Source organism: Cebidichthys violaceus, unplaced genomic scaffold (assembly GCF_023349555.1).
Source record: "Cebidichthys violaceus isolate CVI_PGR_0920_01 unplaced genomic scaffold, fCebVio1.0.p SCAF_1, whole genome shotgun sequence".
Classification (NCBI taxonomy): domain Eukaryota; kingdom Metazoa; phylum Chordata; class Actinopteri; order Perciformes; family Stichaeidae; genus Cebidichthys; species Cebidichthys violaceus.
The window spans coordinates 6873754-6885805 of record NW_027176262.1 but is presented as its reverse complement, the minus strand read 5'-3'; the positions used below and the strand labels follow the sequence as shown (position 1 = coordinate 6885805).

The 12052-nt window shown below is 39.2% G+C and overlaps 1 protein-coding gene across 1 annotated transcript in view; it reads left to right on the top strand.

Annotated features, from left to right (window-relative positions):
* The window catches only part of veph1 (ventricular zone expressed PH domain-containing 1), a 73248-nt gene that overhangs the window by 53376 nt on the left and 7820 nt on the right, over positions 1 to 12052 (top strand). The window contains exons 12-13 of the mRNA XM_068708657.1: positions 1415 to 1532; positions 11402 to 11538. Of these exons, the coding sequence (XP_068564758.1) occupies positions 1415 to 1532; positions 11402 to 11538 (255 nt within the window). The remainder of the gene's footprint in view (positions 1 to 1414; positions 1533 to 11401; positions 11539 to 12052) is intronic.

Genomic DNA, 12052 nt, shown 5'->3' with positions numbered 1-12052 from the left:
ATAAAGTTTGCGTAAATCCACAGATCTCTCTCAGCCACACGTGTTCCTGGTTTATATGTACCTGCAGGCAAAGCCCTTTCACCTCAATTACAACACAAAGGACGACGATATATGGTTGAAACTAAATTGTGTGTGTGTGTGTGTGTGTGTGTGATACACACCTAAAAAACTGCTTTCAAATTTAAATCCTCGCTCGTTAACATCAAGGTATGACTGAAGGGGCACGGGTCGAAAGGTCAAGCACACTAGTAGCTCGGTCATTACAGCTACCTGTTTTTCATATACTCCTTCAAATCCAGTTCCCTCTGGGCATTTCATGCGAGTACCTCGTCCGTGGTCAACAACACTACACTCCTTCTTAAATGGATCATCAGAAAATGTGAAAGGACGGGAGAGTTCAGAGACATGATGAAGCGGCGTATTCTGCCGCGTTGGTGGTCAGGATATTTAAACTGTGAGTTCATTACAGAGAGATTAGGTTAAACAGCAAACGTACGCAAGTACAGTATGAAGACACACACAGGATGACGACTGTTTCTTTGTCATGAAGACTGATGACAGTAATCCATCATCTTCTTGAATGTTCCTGTTTTAAGATAAATATGTATTATCTCATGGGTTTAACTGTCATTGAAGTGTGTTTGTGTCTATTCAAAGTGAAGTATAACTCTTACCATGTGCAGGTGGTCTTCAGAGATTTCTATTGGTTTCCATTACTTTCTATTTTGAAACACACACACACACTGATGCACAGTTGCGCAGTCCATGACCGGAATGTCAAGGTTTTAAGTACGTCTTAGAGTTGAGGGCCACTTACCATCTGTGTGTACTATGCTTGTGATTTGGTATATGTGTGTGTCTTCATGCACAGCAGCTTTAACGAGCTTTAACAGATTTATGTGGGCTGGTTATACCTCTCCTATAAATCCCCATTTAGTTGTCTTTCTCTACTATCCATGGGATCAGAATGAGGGATGATGCGTCAGTATTAGCTCATACAAACAATGTGAGCATCTTAAACCATTAAAGAAAGTTGATGATGCAGGCTTTAATTTAATAATACACAGCTGTTCAAATGTCCTAATAATTCAGTTATAATGTAGGCTATATGGGCAATGTGCAGATGTAATACGCAGGACAGAATAAATACAAATATGATTGGATGGATCGGATGCAGTATTCCCTGTGTTTATTCCTAGAAAGCCGTCACAGTGAGCCAGCATGCACAATACCAGGAAACTGAAGAAGCTAAATGGAATTCAGACGTCATTATTTTTATTAGTTACACGTGAGCTTTTCCTACTATGACATGTCCAATTGTCTTCTGTGAAAAAGATCTTTTGTCAATATACCAAATAGGAGGTTAAAATATAGCTACAGGATATTTAATAGCTATTGTGTTTTCTGTCTTCAGGACCTGGACAGTCTCCAGATTCAGCTGGAGGAGGTGCGTTTCTTTGACCTGTTTGGCTACAGTGAGGAAGAGGAAGGTTGGCTTTGCTTCATGTGTAACAATCCTGAGAAGGCCACAGGTACTCTCACACACTTGCACACGCACACACACACACACACACACACACACACACACACACACACACACACAGGCCAAATGGATGAAATAAGCAAATAAAATCAATAAATTCACGGCGAGAAGAAAGCGCCTCAAATATTCTCTCATATATTACCATCAAATTACTCACTTTGACTGTGGTTTCCCCTAAACTGCTCCTGCCCCTTGTTGTCCTCTCTAAACACAGCAATGAACAACCAAAACGTTTTTGTTTTTTCTTCATTTCAATCATGTAACAAGCTGTTCTGGGCACACAGTTGTGGTCTGATAAACCATCGCAGAGCTGAGCTCCATGGGATGTTTTCACTCAAAACGCCATCAAGGGGAATAATCTTTTCTCAGAACAGTCAAGAGAAATGGAGCAAAGAGCAGCTCTTAATAGCTGCCAGTCTGATTTGAAGGAGCAACTGTAATCAGTCAGTCAGTGTCATCATGATTTACTGCTGATTAGTTTACTTTGGACCAGCGACCCCCTTTGACGAGCACTTTGTCCTGGTGAAGTCAGACTTGGAATAGTGACCAATGACTGTGTTTGTGTTTTCTGTCTGTCTACTCTTCAACTCTACACACTGGAGACTTAAAGCTGTTTAAAATGTGACCAAATTATATTTAAAATGTATTGAGCACAAAAAACAAAAACAAACTCTTTTACACACCTGTCTAATGGTGACTCCTCACTATTCAGACTTTCTTCCTTAGGTTTGTTTTTCATATATTTAATGATGTGAATTCAACCATTCGGTCCGTCTAATATTATAGATTTTTTCTACCGTTTACTATTTATAGCTGAGCTTTATACTTACTTATCTATTATATCACTGTTCCCTTTGCTACTGTTACACTGCATATTTCTCCGCTGTGGGACTGATAACAGATAATCTTATCTTATTTACACTGTTATGCATCTCTCCCCTGGTGCCTGTCTCTTCTCACTCGTTTCTCCACTGTGTGAAACAAAGAAAGCACAAAGTAAGTGTGTGTAGTTGAGTGATGAGACATTTACAGAGTCTCTAAATCGATGAGTGACAGTTTAGCCTTCAAAGGAAATGTGACAGAGTTTGGGAAACCGGCTTTAAATCTACGTGTATCTCTCTGTCAGTCTTTCATAGAAGCAGCTTTTAGTTATATACGAGTGTTAGAAGAGTGCAATTCGTGGCAGATGCTGTGTGATGAAGAAATATTGTAAAGAAGAAAGGGACTGACTTCTGATAGATTTAACTTCAAGAATCAAGAAAATCAAGAATGAGTAGCTTCAAGCCTTTGTGCCAAACAGCAACGTGTTGTTTTCAGGCTCTGCTGTTTGATGGCAGCTTTAAGAAGCCAGCCGCTATTTGCCAGAAAGTAAAAGCAAGAGACGGGAATTTGTTTTAGTGACAGAAAACATGCGGATGGGAGGTAAAAGTTAAGTGTGAGCATGTGTGTGTGTGTGTGTGTGTGTGTGTGTGTGTGTGTGTGTGTGTGTGTGTGTGTGTGTGTGTGTGTGTGTGTGTGTGTGTTTGTGTGTGTGTGTGTTTATTTCTGTTTGTGTGCTCTGGAGGAAGAAATTACAGATGATTACCGCATCAGTGTCTCACAAGTTTTATGTAGCAATAATAAGAAAAGAAGTTGGGTCATTTGAGTTTGAGTTATTTTGAGACGTCAAGGAAATAAAGCGTGTTATTTTGATATTACAAACAACCATAATTATCAGAATAAACTTAAAGATACACTGAGGAGTTGTTCTTGTACACAGTCATATTTACAGTTTTTAAGTAAGTATTTCCTTCCACTAAAAACACTTGAAAAGACGATTTCTTTTCAAATATCATGAATCCAGCATTGTTTACATCCATGTTTGCAAGCTATCGGTCAGATTTGTTTTCTGCATTGCCATATTTCCTTCCACGTTTCAGCCACCAGCTGTCGATCAGTGGAATATAAGTGTGAAAATCTGAAAGCACATTGAGCACTTGGAACAACACTATTCACTTGGAAGTGGTTCTATAGTCGTCAGTATTAGATTTAGTGAGTGATGAATGATCTTTGAATTACTGTTCTTTTGGTTCATTTATATGGAAGCTGTCATTAAGCTGGGTTCACAGCTTTTCATTTTCACTTTCTTCCATGTCATTCTCTTGTCATCATCCATTTCTTCAGATACACAAGCACACACACACACACACACACACACACACACACACACACCCGTCAGCCTGCCCGATCCAAACAGAACAAAAGCCAAATGAAAGCCATTCTTCCAGCTCTGCTGCTCAGAACATTGTAATCACTGAGCCAGCTGAATGACTGCAAGTAACGGATGATTACCTTTTAGATGCCAGTCTCTCTACACTACAGGACTGAAAAAAGGAATAGTAGTACTTTCCCTTTGGGATGGTGTAATTGGAAGCGTGCGTGCATGGATACATGTGTTTACAAAAGCATTTGTGTCTTTGTATCCTTGGATGGCTCAACTGCTCTGCATGTCTGACTGGTATACGCTTAAAGGGTTAGTTCACCAGGGTTAGTTCAGATTAACGGAATTATGTTTGAGGTGTGCATGACATTAGTAAATGCCATTTTGAGAATTCAACTAAATAATTTCAGATTGGCACACACAGCATATTATACAGCATGTGTTGTATATACAGTATGTCAGACTTGTATTCAAAGTAATCTCCCTGTTAAATCAATAATATATCTACTTTTGTATGTTAGCCATTAGTGTTTAACCCATCACATCACTGTGGCTTGGTAACACATTTTAATATTGTTAATTATCATAAACCCACCAGCCTTAATCAAAAGAATTATGTAAAACACAACCGAACAGCACAGAGTCGCTCTAACACGTACGTTGTGTCTCTATTGAGATGCGGCCCAGACAACAGTTCCTGTTACTGCAGAGATGAAATCACTATCATTAAGGCTGTTAAAAACAACATGTAGTTAACACACAAACAGTCAGCTGTTCACCTCAGCATGGCCAGTGATGAGAGTTTTTGTTTAAACAGGAAATTAAAACATTCCAAAGCAATTGAGCAACATACAGCCAGCATATATTTGTACACTTGAGTATGTGTGATATGAGTCAAGGAAATAAGGACTTGGAGGCACTTTATGCTACTTGGCAGTCAGTGAAATTAACATTAGTCCTGATGTTTACAGAATTCCATGGCTCTGAATCTATCCTGCATTGTATTCAAACAACCCACTGTGTTAAATAAGTGACCCCTCTGTGAGCTCTACCACCTGAGGCCTGACATTTTTGTGTCATCCCCAACATTATCTGCTGCTGATCATTAGTCAGCTGTCGACGGTCAGCTACATAACTTTGAAGAACAGGGTCTACTTTACATTTTATGCAAAACATGTTTACAGAACATTATGACCATTTTTTCTTTTTTCTTTTAATTCTTTTTTTAAGGGATTTTCAGGAAATATTTTGGGCTAGTGATCATTCCACAGTGCCTGTAACCATGCCATCAGATATTGGACACAAACACAAATTCATGTACATGAACCTTAATTAGTTTATGAAAATGTGAAACACATGAACAGGTCTTTCACCAAAATGAATATGCCCATAAAACAAGCTCACAATATGTAGTCGTAGCCAGAAAAAAAAGAAAGAAAAAAGTCCGCTTGAAACTTGTGCTCGTCCAACTGAAAGCTGTCCAGCTACAGCCAGCATGTTAGGTCAAGTTACAGTAAATGTCGGCAATGACTCATCTCACTGAAGCAAGCATAACGACTTGACTTCAGACCCTGTGCAATTTGGAATTGGATCCATGTCACTTTTAGGTGACCCACTTTTGCATTTTCATCACAAATGCAGCACATAACACTTCACATATTTACCATGTACGCATGCTGTTCACATTAACAGCTGCCACCCGCCAACATTTTACTTGCCTGAGTGGCTCACCTTACTACATAGGTCACACACACACACACACACACACACACACACACACACACACACAAGCAAGGAGCTGGTCTCATGTTTTTAATGGTAAAAAAAATATATAGAGAAAGGTGAAGTGTTTTCCGTTGTCAAGGCCAGTTGTTACTGCAACTCCAGTTTACTGCTTTACAATATACTGTTGAGTTTAACTACTGGAATGCCTTTGAAGTGAGTGGTAACGAGCAGAGTTGTGTGTGTTTCTGTGTGTGTGTGTTTCTGCATGTACTGTATGTGTGGACATGCCAGAAAAAGATACGCAGGTTCAACATGTTCTCTCTCTAATTCACTTCCGGTGTTTCTGGCATTATTGAGTTTTTATCACCTATCACCAAACTTACCACAGAGATAACTGGTTTGTGTGAAACCACTAGAAACAAGGCAGAGGATAATTGTAATTGTGTTGAGTGGACTTTTAGGCCTTTTATCACAAACATACACTCACTTTAAAATGTGCATACGTATGAACTCTCACTCCCTCGTGCCTCTACATGTGGGCTTGAACACACATTCACTCATGTTTGGAAGACTGATCCCCTGTTTGCAAAAGCAAGATGGAAAACCCCAAGGATGACTTTCCATCACTTTACCATCAATCAGTGAAGACACGCTGGACAGAAATTCCCACCTCCAGGAATTATGTTGCAAATTCAGGAGATTCCCTGGCTAAAGAGAGACGTGCATCACGCTGTGCCAAAGTTTATAAGTGAGTGTCATTATTAAAGATGGAGGGAAGTGTGCTCAAATTATTTTAGACAGCATTTGTCAAGGGGGCTGTTAATATCCTCAGGCAGGGCTGTGGTCATAAGGAAACATGTTGGCTAACACCGTGTTATTGACAAGAAGGGATAAATATGTCAGGATTTTGGCCTATAAAGCTCTACAGTCAAACCTTCCACTCTTCTCTCATTTAAATCTTAACTACGGTAGGCAATCTAATAATGACTTAAAGGGTAACTTCTGGTTTTTTTCTTCATATTTTCCCATTATTTTGTATCCGAGTGACTAATGGTGATACAATTTTTTTTTAATTGGTCCAGTGTCGTGGGGGAACAATGTAACCGGCAGCTGCGAAACAAGCTGCGAGGGCAGTTCAATGTATCATTGTGTCCACTAAAAGTGCTTGTTTTAGCCACTGACAGGCTCAGATTCTTATCATCCGTGTCTGACAACATTATGATAATGACCCTACAGAGAAATACAATGTTTCTCCTTAACTTTCACCTGATCCGGTCTAGTCACAATACTGGAATTTTTAACTATGACCAATATTTAGAAAAATATTGTTATTCAATACCATTGTTGATACCAGGGGGGAAATTAGCATTTAGGGCATTACATCTTAAATTTTTCTTAAAGTATAAATAAAGTGTGTGTGTGTGTGTGTGTGTGTGTGTGTGTGTGTGTGTGTGTGTGTGTGTGTGAACTATCGGTCGGAGAGAAAAGAGAGCAGGAAGTGCAGCTGTCCGTGTATCGATACCAGGGATAATCAGTGTTGAAACCGTTTCAAATATGCAGTATCGATATGTATCAAAACTTCAATATCAATATCTGTTTGACACAAACATTGTTGTTCCTATTAGTCAGTTAGACACAAACACATTCAGGTTGAAAAAGACCAAAGTTACTCTTTAAGCTTAGTATCATATGTTCAAACTAACCTTGGCAGGACTGGATTCAGGTTTTATTCCCGTCTGAGGTTTTACAGCTTCATCCTCTGAATTTTTTATGACTCTTTGTGACACTTTATTAAAATTCTTTATTATTACTTGACTGTTGTTTGTCAAACATTATGGTTCTCTTCTGGCTGTCTCACTGTAAATGCTTTTTTTGCTCTCAGGTCCCTGTTGAAGTAGAGATCTTGATATCAATGAGACTCTTAAATAGAGTTACATAGCATAGTGTAACATACTGTAGGTTTTGAATGTCCAAGCAGGACCAGGACTTTGCGTATAAAAAGCTAAACATACTTCCAATAAAAGGGAAAGACAATAGTTAGTCTTTGAGTTTTTTCTTGGAGGCTATTGTGAAACTGTGAAAACTAAATTCAATTATAGTAATTATGAATCGGAAACATATACCATGAATAAAAGTTAGAGCAAAGATATAGTAAAAAGTGCAGAGTAACAAGGAAACTGGATTCACTAAAGTACGGACCAGCTGTCAAATTAGCTACACTGTGCTTCATGTCACTAAGAAACAAAGTATCACCTGTGAACAAACAACATAAGAGTGCTTGACATTTTTTACAATTACTCAAAAAAGAAAAACTTGACATTAACACAGTTGGATGTGTCGGGGCCTGGTAACTTGTTTACAACCACATTTGTTTCTAATGTTGATGGTTAACAAGGGTGAGTCAGGGAACTGTGGTGTAAAGCCATAGTTTTCTTGCATGACACATCTCACTGTTCTCCTCACACCTCATCCTGATGTTGTCGTACTCTAGCCAAAGACTACAAACACCAAACCACAAATCCTCAAATGCACTCATACTTTCTAAAAGCCAAACAAATTGACACATCCCAACACGAACGTGTTTATGTGTGGGCTTGGCGGCGTAATTAGGCTGGTTTGGAGGGACATCTGTTTCTGCTAATGATTTGGGTCGGACACTTGACTCTTGTCACAGTTTTTAAATCCTGTCCCCCATGAAGCTGAAAATGTAGCGCTGGCAGAGAAGCCTTATTCAGATTCATAAATAAAAGATTGTTAAGGGTCATCTGACTACATGTGGACGGGTCTAAATAGAAGCCTAAATGCAGCAGAAACATACAGTATTTGTTGCGACTCGCGATTCAGTGTGTGCATTTTGTGCCTCATTGTTTGACATCAGCGTGTCTCGGACGAGATGTTGTGAATTACAGTACCTGCCTGAGGCTGACAACAAATCCAGGGATCACTTTCCAGGTGTCTGCTTCAAAGCAAAGATACGGCACGAGGCCCAATGATTTATGCAGCCGACAAGTTTATTTCTGCGCTCAAAGAATATTTGTTGGATGATGCAGAGAAGCCGGCACACAGTAATGATGGGAGTGTATCCAACTGTATATAAGCAGTGTGTCTGTCTAAACAGTCTGACAGGAAGTCAATGTGCAGAGGACACACACACACACACACACACACACACACACAGACACATATACATACAAACACACACACACACGCAGACTGACAATTTGGAAGGAATGTAAATGTTTTACTCAGATGATTGTCATTTGAGTAAATCATCAGTAAAATATAAAAAGCAAATACAAAACACACTTTGTCCTCCTCATTCATACATATTCACATTCACAGCCATAAATGTAACTGCTGTTATTACAGTAAAATGTATGGATGCAATGCTGCTCTAAAACTAAAGGGTCAATTCACTCAAATTGCCCCAAAAAAAAAGGAAGAAATATAAAGATATTTATATATAAATAATTTGGCCTTATTGGTCTCAAAAAACAAAACTGCTAGATATTACAAGATTTAGGGGAGAAATCTAACTATAAAGCAAGGAATCTCTGTCTGTCTGTCTGTGTGTGTGTGTGTCTGTGTGTGTGTGTGTGTGTGTGTGTGTGTGTGTGTGTGTGTGTGTGTGTGTCCTTCGCATATCTATACCGTTCACACCGTTCATCCGATCTACTTACCCAAGAACATGCAGCGTCGAAGTCGGATACATTTTAACATTCAACACGTTTAATATGAATACACTTTGAATAAAAATGTGAGCAGCGCTCTGTGCAGCAACAGGGCCGCGACCCATTGACGGCAGTTCACTTTTGCTGGACTAACGTTCCAACCGAACTCTTCGAATGGCCACGCCCCCAAAAAAAGATGAAGGATGATGAAAGAATCAATGTTTCTGTTACAGCCCTGCAAAGGATGTATTGTGTAATGTTGAGGTCTGCAGTTTATGATTAGCATTATCATTATAATTATTGTTATTATTATTGATAAAGATGCTATTTTTTGAGTAATCAATTCATTTTTTGGTCTAAATCTCAAATCATACAATCAAAGGCTCATAACAAGTTGTCAGACCCTGAAATAATGTCTTCAAAAAATGCTCCTTCTGTCTAAAACCTGAAAGGGATTTGATTTACAATCATGTGAAACAGTTGACCTCTGAAGGTTTTTCATGTTTGGCCACAGCCACCTCTGTGAATCATCTTTCCAGCAAGCCCCCCCCCCCCCCCCCCCCCCCCACACACACACACACACACACACACACACACACAGACACACATATACACTTTTATCAGATTGCAGTAATCTCTTGACTGCTTTAGTCATCGTCGTGGATACAAAGAGTGGCTCTGTTTTTCCGTGGTCAACATCTGAAGTCCTGGTTTACTGGCACCAAACCTAAACCACCAAATCATCTGTGTTCTGGTCTGAGGACCACAGTCTCTCAGACGCAGTCAAACATATCACACAATCAGTCACTGAAAATGAATCTGTGATCACTTTAGTCCATCAATTTGTTTCATGTTAGTCAAAATAAATAAGATGGTCATCACAATTCAAACAAAACACTTATATACATGAACAAAATAGATTTATGCAACTATAGATACACACACACACACACACACACACACACACACACACACACACACACAACCAGGAGGAGTGTTTGTAACCAGACCAGTCCAGACTTCACTTTGGGGGAGTTCTCCTTTATCTTATCAGAAAGACACACATACTTGTACATACACAAGTAATACAACATGTTTTTGCTGAACTGAACAATTCATTAATGTTCTCTGGAAGTTCAAGTTTGTTTGTATCCTACAATTTCATCAGATGTTAAAGTGCTTTATAGGGTTACAAAATATTACAACTATGAACTAAAGAAACAGGATGAAACAAAAGTGAAGGAAGTTGAGAACAGAATAGAATTAATGATGTGAGTCTCAGATCAGCAGGGTGGCTGAGCTTTGCTTTGAATGCAAAAATGTGAAATGTTATCTGACTTTATTTGGATAAAGATCTGCATGTTGTGCTTTCACTTACATTTACAATGGTTGTTACAACGTGTTCAGAGTCTTTCTGGCCTAAATGTACTATACCTCTGCTTTTGTATTGTATATTTAGCCAGTTACATGTATTTTATTTTGCTGCCAGCCCATGTCCAAAGCTTACCATTATCTTTTCAGTTGGGAATTCATTCTTTATGTCTTGCAGGCAGCCGTTGGCTTCCATTCATTTCCCTATAACATGGGCCTCAATCTTGACTTATTCAGGGAGCATGAGCCAGGTTGCATCCTAGAGGTTGTTTAATGAACACTAAATTTAAACTTGACTCTATGTTGAGCCATATTTAGATTTTTTTTTCCTTGAGAATGACAGCTTTCTCTTTGCACATGTGACAGGAAGTAGTCAAAAATAATGTAAAAATAATAACAATAAAAAAGTAAATGATTACTGTAGACTTAAAAGACTGGGGAAAAATCCAAATAGGAAGAAATGGAGAAATATAAATTTGTGAGCCAGATGTTATAATAAATTCTAACCATGTAAGGGGTTATATATAATTGTCCCATGAGCTGCATCTGGCCTGGCCTGCGCTATAAAAATCAATTTGCAGAATCTAGAAACGTGCTGCTTACTGGTTGGTTGTAAACATTCCAATGTTGTTCCAATTTCACCTTTCGGGCCAGATTTTTCTAGTAACACAGCACATAACCACAGTACTGTTCAATGACTGATTCTCAGATGTCCGACCCCTCCACAAGCTCATGAATGCATCATATTGGCCTTGATGGTCAGCTATAAAGTCAAGTAAATGGGCAAAAACATTTTTAAAAAGCACTATATTTTATTTTGTTCATCTTTTTCTTTATAATTCTTCCTTTGTTTCCTTCTCCCTCTCTGTCTGTGTTTGTGTGGCCCTCTAGTTGTGAACCAGGAGGGACAGCCTCTGATCGAGGGGAAGCTAAAGGAGAAGCAGGTCCGCTGGAAGTTCATCAAGCGCTGGAAAACCCGTTACTTCACCCTGGCAGGAAACCAGCTCCTCTTCCGTAGAGGCAAATCAGTACGTAATCGATGGAAATTAAACATCCTCAGACATGTACACTGTCCCGTTATTAATGTTCCCTAGTTCTGTGTCATTTGAATCATGATGAAACTCTGTATGAAACAGTGGAAATAAGCTCATTATCCCTCAGGAGCATCTGGTGAATCCGACTGTAACAAACAATGGCCCCGGTAAGGCCTCTTGGGGGACTCCCATGGCCAAAGCATGATGCTGCAACCACCTGAGTCACTCTCACGCACTATAACTCAAAGCAGATATAATTACGCACAAGTAGCAAACACAGAGCAGGAGGTACTGCCTCGTGGGTTAGGGTGTGAGTTAAAGAAAAGACCGTTTTCATTGAAGCATTGAGCAATGTGTTTACTGGTGACTTACTGTAAGGTTTAACAAAGGCTAAGGTTACTGATCGGAGAATTTTTGTGGAAAGGAAACAAAACTTAAAGCGAATGCAGCACGGTCAAAAATGTGTTCAGGTCAAAGGTCTGACAAAGTTTGCTAAAAAAAAAAAGGT